Source organism: Amblyraja radiata, chromosome 1 (genome assembly GCF_010909765.2).
Source record: "Amblyraja radiata isolate CabotCenter1 chromosome 1, sAmbRad1.1.pri, whole genome shotgun sequence".
Taxonomy (NCBI): Eukaryota; Metazoa; Chordata; class Chondrichthyes; order Rajiformes; family Rajidae; genus Amblyraja; species Amblyraja radiata.
In genome coordinates, this window is record NC_045956.1 from 180,824,908 (window position 1) to 180,850,668 (window position 25,761).

At 48.2% G+C, this 25,761-nt stretch overlaps 1 protein-coding gene across 1 annotated transcript in view; it reads left to right on the forward strand.

Annotated features, from left to right (window-relative positions):
• The window catches only part of LOC116986927 (dysferlin-like), a 41,554-nt gene that overhangs the window by 12,135 nt on the left and 3,658 nt on the right, over window positions 1–25,761 (forward strand). Inside the window, exons 4-7 of the mRNA XM_033042782.1 lie at window positions 168–259; window positions 8,116–8,286; window positions 20,473–20,615; window positions 22,392–22,579. Coding sequence (XP_032898673.1) covers window positions 168–259; window positions 8,116–8,286; window positions 20,473–20,615; window positions 22,392–22,579 — 594 coding nt within the window. The remainder of the gene's footprint in view (window positions 1–167; window positions 260–8,115; window positions 8,287–20,472; window positions 20,616–22,391; window positions 22,580–25,761) is intronic.

A 25,761-nucleotide genomic window follows, 5' to 3' on the forward strand; every position in this document is an offset into this window, starting at 1 on the left:
ATTCATCTCATGATTTTATACACCTCTACAAGGTCACCCCTCATCCTCCTGCGCTCCAAGGAAATAGAGACCCAGCCTGCTCAACCTCTCCCTGTAGCTCACACCATCTAGTCCTGGCAGCATTGTTCTCTATTGTTAATCCCTTGATCTCTGGTTCTCTCTTTCAGTGCGATCCCTACGTAAAAATATCCCTGGGGAAAAAGTCCGTCAACGATCAGGACAACTACATCCCATGCACACTCGATCCAGAGTTTGGAAGGTACGATCAGTTCAATTTAGTTTATTGTCACGTGTACCGAGGTACGGTGAAAAGCTTTTGTTGCGTGCTATCCAGTCAGCGGAAAGGCAACACATGATTACGATCGACCCAGTCACAGTGTTCAGATACATTTAGTTTAGTTTAGTTTAGAGATACAGCGCGGAAACAGGCCCTTCAGCCCACCGAATCCGCGCCGACCAGCGATCCCCGCCACACTAACACTATCCTACACACACACTAGGGACAATTTACATTTGAACCAAGCCAATTAACTTACAAACCTGTACGTCTTTGGAGTGTAGGGATAGATGATATTAGATGTAAGCTGCAATTAGTTTAGTTTAGAGATACAGGATGGAAACAGGCCCTTCAGCCCACCGAATCCGCGCCGACCAGCGATCACCCCGTACACTAGCACTAGTGGGACGACAGATGGCACAATGGGCTAAGTGTTTGGCTGGCAACCGGAAGGTAGCCGGTTCGAATCCCGCTTGGAGTGCATACTGTCGTTGTGTCCTTGGGCAAGACACTTCACCCACCTTTGCCTGTGTGTGAATGTGTGTGAATGTGTGTGAGTGATTGGTGGTGGTCGGAGGGGCCGTAGGCGCAGATTGGCAGCCACGCTTCCGTCAGTCTGCCCCAGGGCAGCTGTGGCTATAGAAGTAGCTTACCACCACCGAGTGTGACTGAGGAGTGAATGAATAATGCGATGTAAAGCACCTTGAGTATTAGAAAGGCGCTATATATAAATCCCATCCATTATTATTATTATTATTATCCTACACACACTAGGGACATTTTTACAACTTTTACAAGGGGCCAATTAACCTACAAACCTGTACGTCTTTGGAGCGTGGGAGGAAACCAGAGATCTCGGAGAAAACCCACGCAGGTCACGGGGAGAACGTACAAGCTCTGTACCAACAGCACCTGTAGTCAGGATCGAACCCGGGTTTCTGGCGCTGTGAGGCAGCAACTCTACCGCTGTGCCACCGTGCTGCCTTTGACAGTCCGGAGTCGCCTTCCAGAGGGAAGTGATTCAAAGGGTTTGTGGCCAGGGTGAGAGGGGGTCAGAGATGATCTTGCCCGCTCGCTTCCTGGCCCTTGCAGTGTACAGTTCGTCAATATGACCTCCCAACTAGTCTGAAGAAGGGTCTCGTCTCGAAACGTCACCTATTCAATAGACAATAGACAATAGGTGCAGGAGTAGGCCCTTCGAGCCAGCACCGCCATTCAATGTGATCATGGCTGATCATCCCCAATCAGTACCCCGATCCTGCCTTCTCCCCATATCCCCTGACTCCGCTATCTTTAAGAGCCCTATCTAGCTCTCTCTTGAAAGTATCCATAGAACCGGCCACCACCGAGGCAGAGAATTCCACAGACTCACAACTCTCTGTGAGATGCTGCTTGCCCTGCCGAGTTACTCCAGCTTTGTGTGTCTATCTTCGGTTTAAACCAGCATCTGCAGTTCCTTCTTACACACTCCCAACTTCGATAATACCCTGACTGAAAAAAGGCAATGTGGCAAAAAATAATTTGAAGACCGTATCTGCCTTGGACGCCACTTTGAAGGAACTATGTACCTGCACTCTTGAACAAAAGACAGATGGAACATTGAGCATAGAACAGGCCCTTCGGCCCACAATGTCTGTGCCGCTTCTGTGATGTCACGACCAACCCTTATCTGCCTGAGCACAATCCATATCCCTCCATTCCCTGCATATCCATGCATCTATCCAAAAGTCCCGTAAACACCACGATCGTATCTGCCTCCACCGCCACCCCTGGCAGCGCGTTCCAGGCACCCCCCACCCTCTGTGTAAAAGAACTTGTGTAAGAGGGTCGGTCACAGTGGCACAGCGGTAGAGTTGCCGCCTTACAGCGAAAGCAGCGCCGGAGGCCCGAGTTCCATCCCGACTAGTGGTGCTGCCTGTGCGGAGTTTGCACGTTCTCCTCGTGACCTGCGTGGGTTTTCTCCGAGATCTTCGGTTTCCTCCCACACTCCAAAGACGTGCAGGTTTGTAGGTCAATTGGCTTGGTGTCAATGTAAAAAATGCCCCTCATGGGTGTAGGATGGTGTTAGTGTGCGGGGATCGCTGGTCGGCGCAGACCCGGTGTGCCGAAAGGGTCTGTTTCCGCGCTGTATCTCTAAACTAAACCAAACTAAAGTTGCCCAGCCTATCTCCTTGAGACTTTGCTCCGCTTACCATAAAGCTATGCCCTCTCGTAATTCGATATTTACATCCGGGGAAATATGTTCAGACCATCTGCCTAGAGGCAGTGCAGCGTAGGTTCACGAGATTGATCCCCGGGATGGCGGGACTGTCATATGAGGAAAGATTGAAAACACTAGGCTTGTATTCACTGGAGTTTAGAAGGATGAGGGGGCATCTTGTAGAAACATATACAATTTTAAAAGGACTGGACAAGCTAGATGCAGGAAAAATGTTCCCAATGTTGGGCGAGTCCAGAACTTAGGGGCCACAGTCTTAGAATAAAGGGGAGGTCATTTAAGACTGAGGTGAGAAAAAACTTTTTCCACCCAGAGAGTTGTGAATTTGTGGAATTCCCTGCCACAGAGGGCAGTGGAGGCCAAGTCACTGGATGGATTTAAGAGAGAGTTAGATAGAGCTCTAGGGGCTAGTGGAGTCAAGGGATATGGGGAGAAGGCAGGCACGGGTTATTGACAGGGGACGATCAGCCATGATCACAATGAATGGCGGTGCTGGCTCGAAGGGCCTCCTCCTGCACCTAATTTCTATGTCTCTATGTTTCTCTATGTTTCTATGCGTCTCATGATCTTAAATTATATTTACATTTCTATCAGGTCTCCCTGAAGCCTCCACTATTCCAGAAAAAACAATCTAAGTCTGTCCAACCTCTCCTTGTAGTTAATAACCTCTAATCCAGGCAGCCTTCTGGCAATCCTCCTCTGCATCCTTTCCAAAGGCATTTCACATCCTCCCTATAATGGGGGCGACCAGAACTGCACGCAACACTCCAAACGCTGCCCGACCAAAATCCCGTCGCGCTGCATCACAACTTCCAGACTCTTGTACTCAGTGCCCCAACCGATGAAGGCAGGCAGGTGTACCACATGTGGAGGACGGAACTACACATTAATTCCCAAAATGGCAGGACTGTCATAAGCAGATGCAGTTGTACAGGGCCCTAGTGAGACCACACCTGGAGTATCGTGTGCAGTTTTGGTCCCCTAATTTGAGGAAGGACATTCTTGTTATTGAGGGAGTGCAGCGTAGGTTTACAAGGTTAATTCCCGGGATGGCGGGACTGTCATATGCTGAGAGAATGGAGCGGCTGGGCTTGTATACTCTGGAGTTTAGAAGGATGAGAAGGGATCTTATTGAAACATGTAAGATTGTTAAGGGCTTGGACACGCTAGAGGCAGGAAACATGTTCCCGATGTTGGGGGAGTCCCGAACCAGGGGCCACAGTTTAAGAATAAGGGGTAAGCCATTTAGAAGGGAGATAAGGAAACACTTTTGCACACAGAGAGTGGTGAGTCTGTGGAATTCTCTGCATCAGAGTGCGGTGGATGCCGGCTCTCTGGATACTTTCAAGAGAGAGCTAGATAGGGCTCTTGAAGATAGCGGAGTCAGGGGATATGGGGAGAAGGCAGGAACGGGGTACTGATTGTGGATGATCAGCCATGATCACATTGAATGGCGGTGCTGGCTTGAGGGGCCGAATGGCCTACTCCTGCACCTATTGCCTATTGCCTGTTGTCTGAAGAAGGGTTTCGGCCCAAAACGTTGCCTATTTCCCTCGCCCCACAGATGCTGCCTCACCCGCTGAGTTTCTCCAGCATTTTTGTCTACCTTCGTCTAACTGCAGATGCTGGTTTAAACCGAAGATAGATGCAAAATACTGGAGTAACTCAGCGGGACAGGCAGCATCTCTGGAGAGAAGGAATGGGTGACGTTGCGGGTCTATTGTCTATTGAGACCCTTCGACCACATCCCTTCTTTGCCAGTATGTCCACTTAGGTCGCCACTTTCAGCGAGTTATAGACATGGACCCAGGATCCTTCTGCATATCGATGCTTGCAAGGGTCTTGCCATTAACTGTATACTGCCCCCCCTTCCATTCGAGCTGTCAAACTCGCATTAAACTCCACCTGCCTTTTGGTCATAGAGTCACATGTGGAAACAGGCCATTCGGCCCAACTTACCCACACCGACCAACATGTCCCATCTACACTAGTCCCACTTGCCTGCGTTTAGTCCATATCCTTCTAAACCTGTCCTATCCATGTACCTGTCCAATTGCTTCTTAAACGTTGCGATAGTCCCAGCCTCAACTACCTCCTCCGGCAGCTCGTTCCTTACACTCACCACCCTTTGTGTGAAAAAGTTACCCCTCAAATTCCTGTAAAATCTTCCCCCCCCCCCCTCCTCACCTTAAATCAAGGGTTCCCAACCTGGGGTATATTTACCCCCTGGGATGTAAATTCCACCTACCCAGGGGGTAAATGTGTTGATTCAGGATTTGTACATATTTTGTTTCTTTGACTGACTGTGTTTGGTTCTGGTATTCTGGTTCTCATAAATAAATGAAATAATATTGTTATGTGCTATTAAAGTTGCCAGGGGTAAACGGGACGAAAAAGGTTGGGAAACCCCTGGTTTAAACCTATGTCCTCTGGTTCACGATGACCCTACTCTGGGCGAGAGACTCTGTGTATCTACCCGATCTATTCCTCTCATGATTTTGTACACCTCTATAAGAACTCCCCTCATCCTCCTGCGCTCCAAGGAATGGAGTCACATCTGAACTGATTAAGGGGCTGAATTAGTTTGTTTATCTCTATCGCTAAATGTTCATGGGTTTCACGGGAAGTGTCAAAATAGAAATGAGGAGCTACGCTCCCTTGTTCTACAGCAGGGGTCGGCGACCTCCGGCCCCCGGGCCGAATGTGGCCCGTAACCCAAAATCATCCGGCCCGCAGGCGGATTTTTTTTCCCGTAATCATCCGAACCCGCCGACCACATCCTGCGCAAAGCCGCCGGCACGGCCACGCGCCTTCTGTGAACACGTTTAAGAAAGAATTGCAGATGCTGGAAAAATCGAAGGTGGACAAACAATGCTGGACAAACTCAGCGGGTGAGACATGCGAGGATTGCACGAGGCTGCCTCACCCGCTGAGTTTCCCCAGCATTTTTGTCTACCTTCTGTGAACACGTGATTTGATGCCTGTCATCCGGGGCGGGATGGGGGCGTGATCCATGTGTACACGTGATAGATAACTAAGTTACAGAGAAAGGTTGAACAAGTTAGGGCTTTATTCTTTGGAGCGCAGAAGGTTAAGGGGGGACTTGATAGAGGTTTTTAAAATGATGAGAGGGATAAACAGAGTTGACGTGGAAAAGCTTTTCCCACTGAGAGTAGGGAAGATTCAAACAAGGGGACATGACTTGAGAATTAAGGGACTGAAGTTTAGGGGTAACATGAGGGGGAACTTCTTTACTCAGAGAGTGGTAGCTGTGTGGAATGAGCTTCCAGTGAAGGTGGTGGAGGCAGGTTCGTTTTTATCATTTAAAAATAAATTGGATAGTTATATGGATGGGAAAGGAATGGAGGGTTATGGTCTGAGCGCAGGTATATGGGACTAGGGGAGATTATGTGTTCGGCACGGACTAGAGGGGTCGAGATGGCCTGTTTCCGTGCTGTAATTGTTATATGGTTATATGGTTTTATGGTTATGTGTACAAGGCTGCCCACCCCTGTTCTACATCAATGCTGGAGAAACTCAGCGGGTGATGCACCATCTATGGAGCGAAGGAACAGGTGACATTTCGGGTCAGGACCCTCCTTAAACTCAGCGGGTGAGGCAGCATCTATGGAGCAAAGGAATAGGTGACGCTTCGGGTCGAGACCCTTCTTAAACTCAGTGGGTGAGGCAGCATCTATGGACCGAAGGAACAGGTGACGTTTTGGGTCGAGACCCCTCATCATTCTGAAGAAGGGTCTCGACCCGAAACGTCACCTATTCCTTCGCTCCATAGATGCTGCCTCACCCGCTGTGTTTCTCCAGCATTTTTGTCTACCTTCAATTTTTCCAGCATCTGGAGTTTTACCTTAAACCTGTTCTGCGTCATGCGTGCTACAGAGTGTTCATTAGTTCATATGTGGCAGGAGAAGAATCAGGCCACTCGGCCCCATCGAGTCTACGCCGCCATTCCATCTCTCCCTCCTAACCCCCATTCTCCTGCCTTCTCCCCATCACCCCTGACCCCCGGAGCTCACTTCACTTGAAGTCGAGCGTGTTTAAAATTCACCGAGTGAGTTCCTCCCACATTTAGGATGTACCCCTTGGCTTGTTACACCCTAGCCTTTGGCTGCACTGTGCTGGCTAACAACGCTGCCAACTTAAACATCCACAGACTCACAAACTGGCTCGGAGCACAGACCTGGAAGTCTGAAGCTTGCAAGCCCTCAAACCAATAAGGCACCAACAGGCTTATTTAATTAATACCGAGGATATATATATATATATTTTTTTTTATGCACTCGATTTGTTAAAGAGAAACCAGTATTTTATTTTTAAATGTTTTCTCAATAAGGTGGGAGGGGGGTGGGGGGGGGTGGGGGATTATGGCTGTATTATTCATGAACGTTTGCCAGTGCTAATATTGTTCCCAGGGCAGTGAGAGAATTAATTGGAGATAGATAGAGTGAAGCGCCCTCTAATATATCTATATTATAAGCGCCCTCCCACACTCTCTCAGTGGTCAGACCCACAGAGTCAAGCTCCCTCCAAACCATCCCGTCACGCACGCAATGAGCGGCACGGTGGCGCAGCGGTAGAGTTTGCCGTGTCACAGCGCCGGGCAGTGCCAAACAATAGAGGGCGTAGATTTAAGGTTAGAGGGGTAAGGTTTGAAGGGATTGCGCGGGGCAAATATTTTTTCACAGAGGGTGGCGGCTGCCTGGAACACGCTGCCAGGGGTGGTGGTGGAGGCAGATACGATAGTGGTGTTTATTAGAAACATAGCGACATAGACAATAGGTGCAGGAGTAGGCCATTCGGCCCTTCGAGCCAGCACCGCCATTCAATGTGATCATGGCTGATCATCCAAAATCAGTATGCCTTTATCCCCCTATCCCTTGGTTCCGAGGGCTTGGACACGCTAGATGCAGGAAACATGTTCCCGATGTTGGGGGAGTCCAGAACCAGGGGCCACAGTTTAAGAATAAGGAGTAAGCCATTTAGAACGGAGACAAGGAAACACCTTTGCTCACAGAGAGTGGTGAGACTGTGGAATTCTCTGCCTCAGAGGGCGGTGGAGACCGGTTCTCTGGATGCTTTCAAGAGAGAGCTAGATAGGGCTCTTAAAAATAACGGAGTCAGGGGATATGGGGAGAAGGCAGGAACGGGGTACTGATTGTAGATGATCAGCCATTATCATATTGAATGGCGGTGCTGGCTCGATGGGCCAAAAAGCCTACTCCTGCACCTATTGTCTATTGTCTATTGAGCCCTAAGAACTAAATCTAACTCTCTCTTGAAAACATCCAGTGAATTGGCCTCCACCGCCTTCTGTGGCAGAGAATTCCACAGATTCACCACTCTCTGTGCGAAAAAGTGTTTCCGCGTCTGTTCTAAATGGCTTACCCCTTATTCTTAAACTGTGTGTGGCCTCTGGTTCTGGACTCCCCCAACATCGGGAACATGTTTCCTGCCTCCAGCGTGTCCAAACCCTTAATAATCTTATATGTTTCAATAAGATCCCCTCTCATCCATCTAAACTCCGGAGCGTACAAGCCCAGCAGTCGGCGTAAAAATCGGCCAAGTGAGACCAGCCCTTAACATGTTGCTCTTCTTTGTGCAGGATGTATGAGCTGACGGGACTCCTGCCCATCGAGAAAGATCTGAAGGTCACTCTCTACGACTACGACCTCCTGTCCAAGGACGAGAAGATCGGCGAGACCGTGATCGACCTGGAGAATCGCTTCCTGTCCCGGTTCGGAGCTTGCTGTGGTCTACCTCAAACCTACTGCATGTGAGTCAAAGACAGGGAGTCACAACGCACGGATATGTTGAAGAATAAGGGGGAGGCCATTTAGGATGGAGATGAGGGAAAAATTATTTCACGCAGAGAGTTGTGAGTCTGTGGAATTCTCTGCCTCAGAGGGCGGTGGAGGCCGGTTCTCTGGATGCTTTCAAGAGAGAGCTAGATAGGGCTCTTAAAGATAGCGGAGTCAGGGGATATGGGGAGAAGGCAGGAACGGGTTACTGACTGTGGATGATCAGCCATGATCACATTGAATGGCGGTTGGTGCTGGCTCGAAGGGCTGAATGGCCTACTCCTGCACCTATTGTCTATTGAGACAGGGACCTGCGCTTTGTGGGATGTTCAGTTACGTTCAGTTCAGTTCATCGTGACGTGTACCAATGTATAAGTTCATGTTCACAATTAATAGGGCTAGAATTAAGCCATTCTGTCGATTGAGTCTACTTCCACAGATTCACCACCCTCTGTCAAAAGAAATTCCTCCTCACCTCCTTGCTAAAAGGGCGCCCTTTAATTCTGAGGCTATGACCTCTAGTCCTAGACTCTCCCACCAGTGGAAACATCCTCTCCACATCCACTCTATCCAAGCCTTTCACTATTCTGTACGTTTCAATGAGGACACCCCTCAACCTTCTAAACTCCAGCGAGTACAGGGCCCAGTGCCGACCAACGCTCATCATATGTTAACCCACTCACTCCTGGGATCATTCTTGTAAAAACCTCCTCTGGACCCTCTCCAGAGCCAGCACATCCTTCCTCAGATAAAGGGGCCCAAAACTGCTCACAACAGTCCAAACAGTTTTTATCCCACAGCAATAACTACACTTAATATAGCCACCAAATGAGCGCAGGTGCGCTACATAGATACATAGAAAATAGGTGCAGGAGTAGGCCATTCGGCCCTTCGAGCCTGCACCGCCATTCAATGTGATCATGGCTGATCATCCAACTCAGTATCCCGTACCTGCCTTCTCTCCATACCCCCTGATCACTTTAGCCACAAGGGCCACATCTAACTCCCTCTTAAATATAGCTACATACCAAAGGGATTGTGCAATCGACAGAAGAATGTATGGTTGTGTGTTTATGCTTGTTTTTTTCATGTTATTTATTTTAGTTGTTTATTTCAGATATTCTCTTTTACGTATCGTTAGCTTTTAGATAATGTGTGAATGGTGCACTGACTGGTTGGTATTTTTAATTTTGTTGTACATGTTTACATGTTATAATTGCAATAAAGAAACTATCTATCAATCATATGCGGCCTGACCAGCGCCTTATAGAGCCTCAGCATCACATCTCTGTGTTTGTATTTCAGTCCTCTTGATATAAATGCAAGCAGGGAAAAGCTTTTGTTGCGTTGCGTGGGACGACAGATGGCACAATGGGCTAAGTGTTCGGCCGGCGACCGGAAGGTAGCCGGTTCGAATCCCGCTTGGAGTGCATACTGTCGTTGTGTCCTTGGGCAAGACACTTCACCCACCTTTGCCTGTGTGTGAATGTGTGTGAGTGATTGGTGGTGGTCGGAGGGGCCGTAGGCGCAGATTGGCAGCCACGCTTCCGTCAGTCTGCCCCAGGGCAGCTGTGGCTACAGAAGTAGCTTACCACCACCGAGTGTGACTGAGGAGTGAATGAATAATGCGATGTAAAGCGCCTTGAGTATTAGAAAGGCGCTATATAAATCCCATCCATTATTATTATTATTATTATTATCCAGTCAGCAGAAAGACAATACAAAATTACAATCGAGCCATTTACAGTGTACAGATACATGATAAGGGAATAACGTTTAGTGCAAGGCAAAGCCAGCAAAGTCCGAGCAAGGATAGTCCGCGGGTCTCCAATGAGGTAGATAGTAGTTTAAGATTCTAGTTGAAGTAAGAAACGTTGCTGTAGGAGCAGTGATTTAAGAGAGTGGAGCGATTGTAATATGTGATCATAGAACTGCTTCTGTGGCTAGCCCTCAACTAGTCGCCTTAAGACACAAACTGCTGGTTAGGCAGCATCTGTCCGAGGGGTGATCTTATTGAGATGTACAAAATCATAAGAGGAATAGATCGGCTAAACGCCCAGAATAGGGGAATCGAGAACCAGAGGACATGGGTTTAAGGTGAGAGAGGGAAAGATTTAATAGGAACCTGAAGGGTAACTTTTTCACACAAAGGGTGGCGGGTGTACGGAACGAGCTGCCAGAGGAGGTAGTTGAGGCTGGGACTATCCCAACGTTTAAGAAACACTTAGACAGACACATATTTAAGAAAGAACTGCAGATGCTAGAAAAATCAAAGGTCTTTCTTACAGTTTGGCTTTCTTCCCAAACAATTGTCCAAGCGCTTTTGATTGCAACATGCGCCTTAATTTAGTTCAACAAAGAAACTGACAAGTTACTATAGAACTACAGAAATGCTGGAGAAACTCAGCGGGTGAGGCAGCATCTATGGAGCGAAGGAATGGGTGACGTTTCGGGTCGAGACCCTTCTTCAGTAAGGAGCAAGCAATTTAGAATAAGGAGTAAGCCATTTAAAATGGAGACGAGAAAACACAAACAGCTTCTTCCCTACAACCAAGCCTGGCTTGTACACTCTGAAGTTTAGAAGGATGAGAGGCAGTCTCATTGAAACATATAAGATTGTTAAGGGTTTGGACACACTAGAGGAAGGAAACATGTTCCCGATGTTGGGGGAGTCCAGAATCAGAAGCCACAGTTTAAGAATAAGGAGTAAGCCATTTAGAACGGAGACGAGGAAACACTTTTTCTCACAGAGAGTGGTGAGTCTGTGGAATTCTCTGCCTCAGAGGGCGGTGGAGGCCGGTTCTTTGGATGCTTTCAAGAAAGAGCTGGATAGGGCTCTTAAAGATAGCGGAGTCAGGTGATATGGGGAGAAGGCAGGAACGGGGTACTGATTGGGGATGATCAGCCATGATCACATTGAATGGCGGTGCTGGCTCGAAGGGCCGAATGGCCTACTCCTGCACCTATTGTCTATTGACATCTATTCCTTCGCTGTGTGAAACGTCACCTATCCATGTTCTCCACAGATGCTGCCTGACCCGCTGAGTTACTCCAGCACCATTTGTGTATGAACCAGCATCAGCAGTTCTTTATAGAGCCCTACGAAATGATAGAACGTTATTTATCCCAGGAGGGACATTGATCTGCCAACAGTCCTAAAAACACAAAATACATGAAACATGAAATTAAAGTGACGAGTGGAAAGGATTGGGGGGGGGGGGGGGGGGGGGGTCAGTCTCAGTCTACCCCACGACAGAAGGGGGAGGAGTTGTACAGTTTGATAGCCACAGGGAAGAAGGATCTCCTGTGGCGTTCTGTGCTGCATCTTGGTGGAACCAGTCTGTTGCTGAAGGTGCTCCTCAGGTTGACCAGTGTGTCACGGAGGGGGTGAGCTGTATTGTCCGGGATGCTCCGCAGTTTGAGGAGCATCCTCCCCTCCAAGACCAACCTCCCGTGAATCCAACTCCAACTCCGCCCCCAGGATGGAGCCGGCCTTCCTGATGAGTTTGTTGATGCTGTTGGCGTCCGCGACCTTCGCCCTGTTGCCCCGGCACACGGCAGCGAAGAAGATGCCACTGGCTACCACCGATTGGTAGAACATCTGCAGCATCTCACTGCAGATGTTGAAGGAGCGGAGCCTTCTCAATAAAGTACAGGCGGCTCTGTCCCTTCTTGTACAGGGCCCCAGCGTTCCTGGACCAGCCCAGTTTACTGTCCAGGTACACTCCAAGGTATGTGTACTCCCTGGTAAACTGCACATCCACACCATTGATGGAGACATGAGACAGGGGTGCTCCTCTCCTAAAGTCCACCATTAACTCCTTAGTCTTGTCGGTGTTGAGCTGCGGGTGATTCAGCCCACACCACTGAACAAAGTCGGTGACTACACCACTGTATTCAGCTTCCCTATATGACTGTACAGAGTGGTACAGCGTGGAAACAGGCTCTTCAGCCCAACTTGCCCACACAAACTACCATGCCCCATCTACACTAGTCCCACCTGCCTGTGCTTGGCCCATATCCCTCCCGTCCTGTAATATCCATGTACCTGTCTAAGGTAGACAAAAATGCTGGAGAAACTCAGCGGGTCAGGCAGCATCTGTGGAGAACGTGGATAGGTGACGTTTCACAGAGTGCTGGAGTAACTCAGCGGGTCAGGCAGCATCTGTGGAGAACATGGATAGGTGACGTTTCACAGACTGCTGGAGTAACTCAGCGGGTCAGGCAGCATCTGTGGAGAACATGGATAGGTGACTTTTCACAGAGTGCTGGAGTAACTCAGCGGGTCAGGCAGCATCTGTGGAGAACATGGATAGATGACGTTTTGTTTTGGGACACTTCTGAAAGTAGAGGAGGGGGGGAGAGTGGGTGAAAACCCGGTCCAATCAAGGGCTACCTAACTATTATCTACCTCCTTGGAGACCCTCGGACTAACTTTAATTGAACTTTAGTGGACTTTACCTTGCACTAAACGTTATTCCCTTTATGAATGAATGAATGAATAGTTTATTTTGGTCATATATTGAAAAGAACAAAACTTTAATATCTGTGTGACTATGAACCAACACTGTATCTATTTCACACAACATTCACATAATCAATGACCGAAAAAGGAATAGGCTGAATCCACAAAGCTTATTTTTGCCTATCCTATACAATCCATTAGATAACCCAGAATATCAGCATTACAAAGGAAAGAAAAATAAATACATTTTACTCTAAGTTGTAATCCTTCCTTATTTTACATTTTAATCATTTTACATTATAATCCTTAATTATTTTACACTTTAAGGCTTTTTATTCATCTGTGTACCGTGAATGGCTCGATTGTAATCATGTATTGTCTTTTCCCTGACTGGATGGCACGCAACAAAAGCTTTTCACTGTACCTCGGTACACGTGACAATAAACTAAACGCAACTAAACTAAATGGTGGCACAGCGGTAGAGTTGCCGCCTCACAGCGCCAGAGACCCGGGTTCGTTCCCGACTATCGGTGCTGTCTGTACAGAGTTTCTACGTTCTCCCCGTGACCTGCGTGGGTTTTCTCCGGGTGCTCCGGTTTCCTCCCACACTCCAAAGAGGTGCAGGTTTATAGGTTAATTGGCTTCGGTAAAGATTGTAAATTGTCCCTAGTGTGTGAGGGATAGTGTTAGTGTGCGGGGATCGATGGTCGGCGCAGACTCGGTGGGCCGAAGATCCTGTTTCCGCGCTGTATCTACTGAACTAAACTAAATTAGACAGCTACTTCCCCTCTTATTAAGCTGTCAAACAGACCACTCATATAATAACCTGATCTCCCGGTGGCTCAGCACTTCAATTCCCCCTCCCTTTCCGAATCCGACCTTTCTGTCCTGGGCCTCCTCCATGGCCAGAGTGAGTCCCAACACGTACGTCTGAAGAAGGGTCACGACCCGAAACGTCGCCTATTCCTTCTCTCCACAGATGCTGCCTCACCCGCTGAGTTACTCCAGCACTTTTGTCAACCTTCTCATATAATAAAGATGAATTCTGCATCTTCCAGTCCACCCTGTTGTGGGCATGGCGCTTTTTTTTTTTCCTTTTTTGTAAGAAGGGAATTTGAGCAAATCACTGGCACCTTGTTGGACACATACATCGTGAGTCAAAGAGCTTGTTCTTGTGTAGGAAGGAACTGTACATGCCGGTTCTGTATCAGACACAAAATGCTGGAGTAACTCAGCGGGACAGGCAGCATCTCTGGCGACAAGGAATGTGTGACGTTTCGGGTCGCGACCCTTCTTCAGTCTGAGAGTCAGGGGAGAGGGAAAACGAGAGATATATAGACGGTGATATGGAGAGATATAGAACAAATGAACGAAAGATATGCAAAAAAGTAACGGTGATAAAGCTAGGTGAAAACGGGTTACAGACAACGAGACTCAACAAGACGACAGTGAAACGAGTGCGACGACTTGGGTGGGGGAAAGACATAGAGAGAGGGATGCAAGGGTTACTGAGAGTCACAGAGTGATAGTCCTACAGTGTGGAATCAGGCCCTTCGGCCCAACTTGCCCACACCAACCGACATGTCCCATCTACACTAGTCCCACCAGCCTGCGTTTGGCCCATCTCCTTCCAAACCTGTCCAATCCATGTACCGGTCTAACTGTTTCTTAAACGTTGGGATATTCTTGCTATTGAGGGAGTGCAGCGTAGGTTTACAAGGTTAATTCCCAGGATGGCGGGGCTGTCATATGCTGAGAGAATGGAGCGGCTGGGCTTGTACACTCTGGAGTTTAGAAGGATGAGAGGGCATCTCATTGAAACATATAAGATTATTAACGGATTGGACACGCTAGAGGCAGGAAACATGTTCCCGATGTTGGGGGAGTCCAGAACCAGGGGCCACAGTTTAAGAATAAGGGGTAAGCCATTTAGAATGGAGATGAGGAAATACTTTTTCACACAGAGAGTGGTGAGTCTGTGGAATTCTCTGCCCCTGAAGGCGGTGGAGGACGTTTTTCTGGATACCTTCAAAAGAGAACTAGATAGGGCTCTTAAAGATAGCGGAGTCAGGGGATATGGGGAGAAGGCAGGAACGGGGTACTGATTGGGGATGATCAGCCATGATCACATTGAATGGCGGTGCTGGCTCGAAGGGCCGAATGGCCTACTCCTGCACCTATTGTCTATTGTCTATTGAAACATCGCCCGTTCCTTCTCTCTAGAGATGCTGCCTGTCCCGCTGAGTTACTCCAGCATTTTGTGTCTTTCTCCGGTGTAATCCAGCATCTGCAGTTCCTGTTGCAACACATATATTCTGCGTTCTTTTAACTTTTGGACCACTCGTTATCCTCACGCATGGTTTGATTGTACTTATGTACGGCATGATCTGCCTGGGTAACATGCAAAAAAAAAACTGTATCTTGGAGTACGTAGCAAAAATAAACGAATCCTAAAGCCAATACCAACATTTGCTCAGTCACAGCCCCTCAGGTCCTAATACGGTTCATTACAGAAGTTTGAGTCAGCACACAACCAGACTCGTCCAGAAGTGAACAGCATCTTCCCAGCAATTTAGTATCAAGAGAGAGTTAGACATAGCTCAGGGCTAAGGGAATCAAGGGGGAATATGGGGAGAAAGCAGCAACGGAGTACTGATTATGGATGATCAGCCATGATCGTATTCAATGGCACAATATAACCATATAACAATTACAGCACGGAAAACAGGCCATCTCGGCCCTTCTAGTCCGTGCCGAACACTTATTTTCCCCTAGTCCCATCTACCTGCACTCAGACCATAATCCTCCATTCCTTTCCCATCCATATACCTATCCAATTTATTTTTAAATGATAAAATCGATCCTGCCTCCACCACTTCCACTGGAAGCTCATTCCACACAGCTACCACTCTCTGAGTAAAGAAGTTCCCCCTCATGTTACCCCTAAACCTCTGTCCCTTAATTCTCAAGTCATGTCCTCTTATTTGAACCTTCCCTACTCTCAATGGAAAAAGCTTATCCACGTCAACTCTGTCTATTCCTCTCATCAATTTAAAGACCTCTAAGTCCCCCCTTAAGTCCCCCCTTAACCTTCTGCGCTCCAAAGAATAAAGACCTAACTTGTTCAACCTTTCTCTGCAATGACACAAGGTTAATTCCTGGGATGGCGGGACTGTCATATGCTGAGAGAATGGAGCAGTTGGGCTTGTACACTCTGGAATTTAGAAGGATGAGAGGGTTTCTTATTGAAACATATAAGATTATTAAGGGTTTGGACACGCTAGAGGCAGGAAACATGTTCCCGATCTTGGGGAGTGCAGAACCAGGGGACATAGTTTAAGAATAAGGAGTAAGCCATTTAGAACGGAGACGAGGAAACACTTTTTCTCACAGAGAATGGTGAGTCTGTGGAATTCTCTGCCTCAGAGGGCGGTGGAGGCTGGTTCTCTGGAAACTTTCAAGAGAGAGCTAGATAGGGCTCTTAAAGATAGCGGAGTCAGGGGATATGGGGAGAAGGCTGGAACGGGGTACTGATTGGGGATGATCAGCCATGATCACATTGAATGGCGGTGCTGGCTCGAAGGGCCAAATGGCCTACTCCTGAACCTAATTTCTATGCTTCTATGTTTCAATGTGTAGGAAGGAACTGCAGATGCTGGTTTAAACCGAAGATAGACATAAAATCATGTAGTGACTCAGCGGCTCAGGCAGCATCTCGGGAGAGAAGGAATGGGTGACGTTTCGGGTCAGGAGAAGGGTCTCGACCTGAAACGTCACCCTTTCCTTCTCTCCAGAGATGCTGCCTGTCCCGCTGAGTCACTTATGTCTATCTTTTGCTTTGTTTTAGTTTATTTTGAGTTCAGTTTATTGTCACATGTGCCGAGGTACAGTGAAAAGCTTTTGTTGCGTGCTATCCAGTCAGTGGAAAGCCAACACATGATTACAATCAAGTCGTCCACAGTGTACAGATACATGATAAGGGAATAACGTGAATAATGTTTAATGCACGATAATATCTAGAAAGGTCAGATCAGAGATAGTCCGAGGGTCAACAATGAGGTAGATAGTAGTTCAGGACTGCTCTCTGGTTGTGGTAGGATGGTTCAGTTGCCTGATAACAGCTGGGAAGAAACTGTCCCTGAATCTGGAGGTGTGCGTTTTCACACTTCTGTGCCTCTTGCCTGATGGGAGAGGGGAGAAGAGGGAGTGGCCGGGGTGAGACTGGACCTTGATGATGCTGCTGGCCTTGCCGAGGCAGCGTGAGGTGTAGATGGAGAATGGCATCCTCGGGTTCCTATTACTTTTTTCCCCTGTGTCCATGCTGTATCCCTAAACTAAACTAAACTAAACTAAACTAAACTAAACAAATAAACTAAGCTGTTTAAGAAAGAACTGCAGATGCTGGAAAAATCGAAGGTAGACAAAAATGCTGGAGAAACTCAACGGGTCAGGCAGCATCTATGGAGCGAAGGAAATTGGCGAATTTTCGGGTCGAGATCCTTTTTCAGTCTGAAGAAGGGTCTCGACCTGAAACGTTGCCTATTTCCTTCCATCCACAGATGCTGCCTCACCCGCTGAGTTTCTCCAGCATTTTTGTCTGCCTTGCCCAGGATCGACGCTCGAACCGCAGCCCGCGGATTTCACCGTCGAGGAGCTCACAGTCTCGGGTTGAGACCGACGTCGGGAAGCTCCAAGCACCGCACGGCGTTTGACGAGCCCCGACCCCGGGGGCAGATCGCCCGGCGCGAGGGGGAGCTGAGATTCCCCCCTCCTCACGATGCAGGAGCTTGATCGCCCCGACGATGGGCGGCCCATCGCCAGCTACGGAGGTAAGATCGTCCCGTCTACGGAAGTCTCGAGGCCCCCGACTGCTGGAGAACAATGAAGGGAAGAGATTGAACTTTATTCCGCCTTCCATCACAGTGAGGAATGCGGAGGAGTCACTGTGGTGGATGTTCATGTTAAAATATATTTTGCTTTTTATTAGTATGACTGTACGGCAATTCAAATTCCTCATGTTGCAAAACATACTTAGCTAATAAAGTATCATTATGATTATGATTATGATCACCCTTTCCAGTTTGACAATATCTTTCCTATAACATGGTGCCCAGAACTGAACGCAGTACTCTCAATGCAGTCTCACCAACGTCTTATACAACTGCAACATTTTTTTTTTTTAAATTTCAAAATATACTTTATTCAATTGGTAAATATATACAATTTCTGAACCATTCAAACAAAATTCATCCGACATTTTCGGAGACTATACAAACTTTTTCCAGTACAATTTTTTTACATTTGTCAAATTTCACTAAACAGTCCCCCACCAGTGCCACTCTGTGGCCCCTGTTCAAGTAATAAATATATACAATGTGTACACAGTGCGAAAATTTCCATCTGACATTTCAAGTTCCACAAAAAATGTCCCCCACCCGTGCCACTCATGTGGCCCTCTGGTGTGGGATACCTTCCCTTAATTTAATTTGAGGGGCGTCTCCACCATACTGTGCCCCCCATGTCCAGCAGCGGAAGGACCCTAGACTGTGGCCCTCCCCCACCGAGCCTTGGCGTTGGCTGCACCAAGCTTCAGCGAGTCCCTTAGCACGTACTCCTGCAGTCTGCAGTGGGCCAGTCGGCAACATTCCCTGACGGACATCTCGCTCCGCTGGGTGGTGAGCAACGCTCGGGTAGACCAAAGAGCGTCTTTCACCGAGTTGATGACCCTCCAGCAGCACTCGATGTCAGTCTCTGAATGTGTCCCTGGGAACAGTCCGTAAATCACAGAGTCCTCTGTGACGGAGCTGTTCGGGATAAATCGTTCCAGGGACCCTTACATACCTCTCCAGACTCGTTTTATTATACAACTGCAACATGACCTCCCAACTTCCATACTCCAGACTGATGAAGGTCAATGTACCTAAAGACTTTTTGACCACCCTATCTACCTAAGACGCCACCTTTAAGGAACTATGTACCTTTCTATGTATTCTACTAATGTCTTCCTCTCATCATTTTAAACACCTCTATAAGATCACCCCTCATCCTCCTGCGCTCCAAGGGTTAAAGTCCTAGCCTACTCAACCTCTCCCTGTAACTCCCTTGCAGTGAATTGTGTACGCAGCCCAGACCATCACACAAACCAACCTCCCTTCCATTGACTCCATCTACACCTCACGCTGCCTCGGCAAGGCCAGCAGCATCATCAAGGACCAGTCGCACCCCGGCCACTCCCTCTTCTCCCCTCTCCCATCGGGCAAGAGGTACAGAAGTGTGAAAACGCACACCTCCAGATTCAGAGACCGTTACTTCTCGGCTGTTATCAGGCAACCGAACCATCCTACCAACAACCAGAGAGCAGTCGTGAGCTGCTATCTACCTCATTGGTGACCATCGGATAGTCTGTAGTTCAGTTTAGTTTGGAGATACAGCACAGGAAAAGGCCCTTCGGCCCACCGAGTCCGCGCCGACCAGCGATCCCCGCACATTAACACCAACCTACACACACTAGGGACAATTTACATTTAAACCAAGCCAATTAACCTACAAACCCGCACGTCTTTGGAGTGTGTGAGGAGACCGAAGGTCACGGGGAGAAGGTACAAACTCTGTACAGCCAGCTCCTGTAGTTGGGATCGAACCAGGGTTTCCGGCGCTGTAAGCATTGTAAAGCGGAAACTCTACCGCTGAGCCACCCTGCCACCCGTGTAGAATGGTAGCAAAGTAAACCCCTTCTACTGCTCATGTATTGTCTTCCCGCTGACTGGATAGCACGCAACAAAAGCTTTTCACTGTACCTCGATACACGTGACAATAAACTAAACTCAAACTATATGTTTGAGAAAGAACTGCAGATGCTGGAAAAATCAAAGATAGACAAAAATGTTGGAGAAACTCAGCGGGTGAGGCAGCCTCTATGGAGTGAAGGAAATAGGCGACGTTTCGGTTCAAGACCTTTCTTCAGCCTCTAAAATGGTATGTTAGCATTCATAGCAAAAGGATTTGAGTATAGGAGCAGGGAGGTTCTACTGCAGTTGTACAGGGTCTTGGTGAGACCACACCTGGAGTATTGCGTACAGTTTTGGTCTCCTAATCTGGGGAAAGACATTTTTGCCATAGAGGGAGTACAGAGAAGGTTCACCAGACTGATTCCTGGGATGGCAGGACTTTCATATGAAGAAAGACTGGATAGACTCGGCTTGTACTCGCTAGAATTTAGAAGATTGAGGGGGGATCTTATAGAAACTTACAAAATTCTTGGGGGGTTGGACAGGCTAGATGCAGGAAGATTGTTCCCGATGTTGGGGAAGTCCAGAACAAGGGGTCACAGTTTAAGGATAAGAGGGAAGTCTTTTAGGACCGAGATGAGAAAATCATTTTTTACACAGAGAGTGGTGAATCTGTGGAATTCTCTGCCACAGAAGGTAGTTGAGGCCAGTTCATTGGCTATATTTAAGAGGGAGTTAGGTGTGGCCCTTGTGGCTAAAGGGATCAGGGGGTATGGAGAGAAGGCAGGGACGGGATACTGAGTTGAATGATCAGCCATGATCATATTGAATGGCGGTGCAGGCTCGAAGGGCCGAATGGCCTACTCCTACACCTATTGTCTATGTTTCTATGTTTCTAAACTAAACTACAGCTCTGTCCCGCGAGTCCACACTGTTTCTCCACACTGACCTATCCGTTCTTCTTGTAGATCGGGACCGAACCGATGGCGTGGCCAGCTGACTCCGACGCAGTGCCTCCACAACTACGCGAAGAGACACAGCTGCCGGCTCCCTGTCTACAGCGACGACAAGATCGTGTTTAGCGGGCAGGAGTTTCCGCTCTCCCAACTCGGTGCGTCCCTTTCACGTGGAGCGACTCACAAGTTGGTCAGCACGGAGTCGATGGGCCGAAGGGCCCATTCCCACTCTTTGTGAACTAAACTAAAAAATAATGTTTCTGCATTTGCTCTTATAGAAACTTATAACATTCTTTAGGGGTTGGACAGGCTAGATGCAGGAAGATTGTTCCCGATGTTGGGGAAGTCCAGGACAAGGGGTCACAGTTTAAGGATAAGGGGGAAATCTTTTAGGACCGAGATGAAAAAAAACATTTTTCACACAGAGAGTGGTGAATCTGTGTAATTCTCTGCCACAGAAGGTAGTTGAGGCCAGTTCATTGGCTATATTTAAGAGGGAGTTAGATGTGGCCCTTGTGGCTAAAGGGATCAGGGGGTATGGAGAGAAGACAGGTACAGGATACTGAGTTGGATGATCAGCCATGATCATATTGAATGGTGGTGCAGGCTCGAAGGGCCGAATGGCCTACCCCTGCACCTATGTTTCTATGTTTCTATGTTAAATAACTCATCAAGCCTCTCCGATTTTGCACCAAACATTATTGACTATAAAATGCTGAAAATCAAAATCATCGCCAATTGTTTTACTTCAGCCAACCAGTTATATACATATAGAATTCAAGAGAGAGCTAGATAGGGATCTTAAAGATAGCGGAGTCAGGAGGTATGGGGAGAAGGCAGGAACCATGATCCATAATCACATTGAATGGCGGTGCTGGCTCGAAGGGCCGAACGGCCTACTCCTGCACCTATTGTCTATTGTCTAATGATGTTACATCAATGACCCAAAGGTAGACCCAACTGCTGGAGAAACTCAACGGGTGAGGCAGCATCTATGCAGCGAAGGAATAGGTGACCCTTCTTCAGTGACATTGACATTGACCTTGGGTCTGCCCATTCGTTTTTTGGGGTAGAATTAGGCCATTCGGCCCGTCGAGTCTACTTTGTCATTCAATTTAGCCTTATCTCTGCCTCCTAATCCCATTTTCCTGCCTTCTCCCCATAACCTTCTGACACCTGTTCTAATCAAGAACTTGACAATCTCTGCCTCAAAAATATTCACTGACTTGGCCTCCACAACCCTCTGTGGCAATGAGTTCCACAGATTCACCGCCCTCTGACTAAAGAAATTCCTCCTCACCGCCTTTCTAAAAGAATGTCCTTTAATTCTGAGGCTGTGACCTCTGGTCCAAGACTCTTCCACCAGTGGAAACATCCTCTCCGCATCCACTCTATCCTGGCCTTTCAATATTCTGTACGTTTCAATGAGGTTCCCCCTCAACCTTCTAAACTCCAGCGAGTAGAGGGATATGACAATAGACAATAGGTGCAGGAGTAGGCCATTCGGCCCTTCGAACCAGCACCGCCATTCAATGTGATCATGGCTGATCATCCACAATCAGTACCCCGTTCCTGCCTTCTCCCCATATCCTCTGACTCCGCTATCTTTAAGAGCCTTATCTATTTCTCTCTTGAAAGTATCCAGAGAACCGGCCTCCACCGTCCACAAGCCCAGCCGCTCCATTCTCTCAGCAGTCCCGCCATCCCAGGAATTAACCTGGTGAACCTGCACTCCCTCAATAGCAAGAATGTCCCTCTGCCAGGTAAATGGCCAAATGCAGGTTAGTGTAGATGGGGCATGTTGGTCAACATGTCTACTAGTGTGGATGGGGCATGTTGGTCGGTCTGGACAAGTTGGGCCGTCGGGCCTGTTTCTACGCTGTTTCACTCGATTACTTGAAATTAGAGATTTCAACCTGTCTCCCTTGCAGAGGACGGAGTGCCGTTGAATGTCCACCTGGGCCCCCCAGCGGAGCGGCTGGCCCTCCATGTGCTTCGTAAGCAAGGGTTAGTACCAGAGCACGTGGAAACCAGATCTCTCTACAGCCCCCTGCAGCCCGACATCGAGCAGGTAAGCCCAGATCGGAAGTCAATGGTTTCTTCATTATCGCCTGTACCAGTAAAATACTTGAATACAGGAGTAGACTTATTGGGCAAATGGCCTGCTTCTGATCCTATGGCAGAGTCACAGAGTGATACAGTGTGGAAACAGGCCCTTCGGCCTGACTTGCCCACACCGGCCATCATGTCCCATCTACACTATTCATAATGATACAGTGTAGAAACAGGCCCTTCGGCCCAACTTGCCCACACAGGCCAACATGTCCCATCTACACTAGTCACAGAATGAAACAGTGTGGAAACAGACCCTTCGGCCCAACTTGCCCACACAGGCCAACATGTCCCATCTACACTATTCATAATGATACAGTGTAGAAGCAGGCCCTTCGGCCCAACTCACCCACACTGACCAACATGTCCCATCTACACTAGTCATAGAGTGATACAGTGTGGAAACAGGCCCTTCGGCCCATCTTGCCTACACCGCTTTAGCCTACAACTTTCTGAACATTCCCTATCCATGTATCCGTCCAGGTGTAAACACCTGCCTCAATTACCTCCATATAGAAAGTCATGAAGTGATACATTGTGGAAACAGGCCCTAGTCCCCCCTGCCTGTGCTTGGTCCATATCCCTCCAAACCTACCCTATCCATATACCTGCTTTGTAACCGTTCCTGCCATCTCCCCATGTCTCCTGACTCCGCTATCTTTAAGGGGAATCAGGAACCATAGGTTTAAGGAGAAGGGGAAAAGATGTAATACAAACCCGAGGGATATCTTTTTCACACAGAGGGTGGTGGGTGTGTGGAACGAGCTGCCGGAGGTGGTAGCTGAGGCTGGGACTATCCCATCGTTTAAGAGACAGCTAAGGGCCTGTCCCACTTGGCGATTTTTTTCGGCGACGGCCGCCATCATTGACTGACGTACCAGGTCACCGATAAATTTGCGGCGTGATGCAGCGTGACGCGGCGCGCTGACTGTTTGACGGGCGGTGTTTTTTTCAAGTGTCGCAACTTTTTTTTGCCGCCGCTAGAATTTGAATGTTCAAATTTTTTTGGCAACCCTGATATGACGCCAGCAGTCGCCGAAAAAATCGCCAAGCGGGACAGTCCCTTTTGGCAGGTATCTGAGGAAAGGCATTGTTGCCATAGAGGGAGTACAGAGAAGGTTCACCAGACTGATTCCTGGGATGTCAGGACTTTCATATGAAGAAAGACTGGATAGACTCGGCTTGTACTCGCTAGAATTTAGGAGATTGAGGGGGGGATCTTATAGAAACTTACAAAATTCTTAAGGGGTTGGACAGGCTAGATGCAGGAAGATTGTTCCCGATGTTGGGGAAGTCCAGGACAAGGGGTCACAGTTTAAGGATAAGGGGGAAATCTTTTAGGACCGAGATGAGAAAAACATTTTTCACACAGAGAGTGGTGAATCTGTGGAATTCTCTGCCACAGAAGGTAGTTGATTGGCTATATTTAAGAGTTAGATATGGCCCTTGTGGCTAAAGGGATCAGGGGGTATGGAGAGAAGGCTGATACAGGATACTGAGTTGGATGATCAGCCATGATCATATTGAATGGTGGTGCAGGCTCGAAGGGCCGAATGGCCTACTCCTGCACCTATTTTCTATGTTTCTATGTACATGGATAGGACAGGTTCTGAGGGATAGGGACCAAGCGCAGGCAAGTGGGGCTCGTGTAGATGGGACATTGTTGGCCAAGTTGGGCCGGAGGGCCTGTTTCCACACTGGATCGCTCAATGACTCTTAAGACCACGTTCTTGTGCCAACTGGCACCGCAACCTATTGTGTGGCTCGTTGTCAAGTCATCATTTCTCTGATTACAGTCTGGCACCTCTGAACACTTTATTATGTTTAAGACTCCTCAACCTCGCCAGATATTGTTTCGGTTGCCACGGCGACTGGCCGGGGCCTGGCCAAACTCTGCTTTCGGCCAAGGAGCAACTTGTTGAGGAAAAGACTCATGGAATCTGGCCTCCGTTCACGAAGGTTTTGGAGCTCAAGGGGAGTGAGGAACAGCAAGAGCACGGGTGGATTGGAGAAGGCAGGAGAATGGGGGTTGGGAGGGAGAGATAGATCAGCCATGATGGAATGGCGGAGTAGGCTCGATGGGCCGAATGGCCTAATTCTGCTCCTAGAACTTATGAACATGAAATTAGGAGACTGATACAGTCTGAACAAGGGTTCCGAGCTGAAACGTCACCAATCCTTTATCCTCCAGAGATGCTGCCTGACATGGAGCAACCAATCGGGGTACTGTGGCGCAGCGGTAGAGTTGCTGCCTCACAGCACCAGAGACCCGGGTTCGATTTGCATTAGCAAATTTGCAGATGACACAAAGCTGGGTGGGAGTGTGAACTGAGAGGAGGATGCTTTGAGAATGCAGGGTAACAGGTTGGGTGAGTGGGCAGATGCATGGCAGATGAAGTTTAATGTGGATAAATGTGAGGTTATTCACTTTGGTAGCAAAAACAGGAAGGCGGATTACTATCTAAATGGCGTCAAGTTGGGAGAAGGGGAAGTACAACGGGATCTGGGGGTCCTTGTTCATCAGTCTATGAAAGTAAGCATGCAGGTACAGCAGGCAGTGAAGAAAGCGAATGGAATGTTGGCCTTCATAACGAGGAGTCGAATATAGGAGCAAAGAGGTCCTTCTGCAGTTGTACAGGGCAATTGTGAGACCACACCTGGAGTATTGTGTGCAGTTTTGGTCCCCTAATTTCAGGAAGGACATTCTTGCTATTGAGGGGGTGCAGCGTAGGTTTCCAAGGTTAATTCCTGGGATGGCGGGACTGTCATATGCTGAGAGAATGGAGCGGCTGGGCTTGTACACTTTGGAGTTTAGAAGGATGAGAGGGTATCTTATTGAAACAAATAAGATTGTTAAGGGTTTGGACACGCTAGAGGCAAGAAACATGTTCCCGATGTTGGGGGAGTCCAGAACCAGGGGCCACAGTTTAAGAATAAGGAGTAAGCCATTTAGAACGGAGACGAGGAAACACTTTTTCTCACAGAGAGTGGTGAGTCTGTGGAATTCTCTGCCTCAGAGGGCGGTGGAGGCAGGTTCTCTGGATGCTTTCAAGAGAGAGCTAGATAGGGCTCTTAAAAATAGTGGAGTCAGGGGATATGGGGAGAAGGCAGGAACGGGGTACTGATTGGGGATGATCAGCCATGATCACATTGAATGGCGGTGCTGGCTCGAAGGGCCGAATGGCCTAC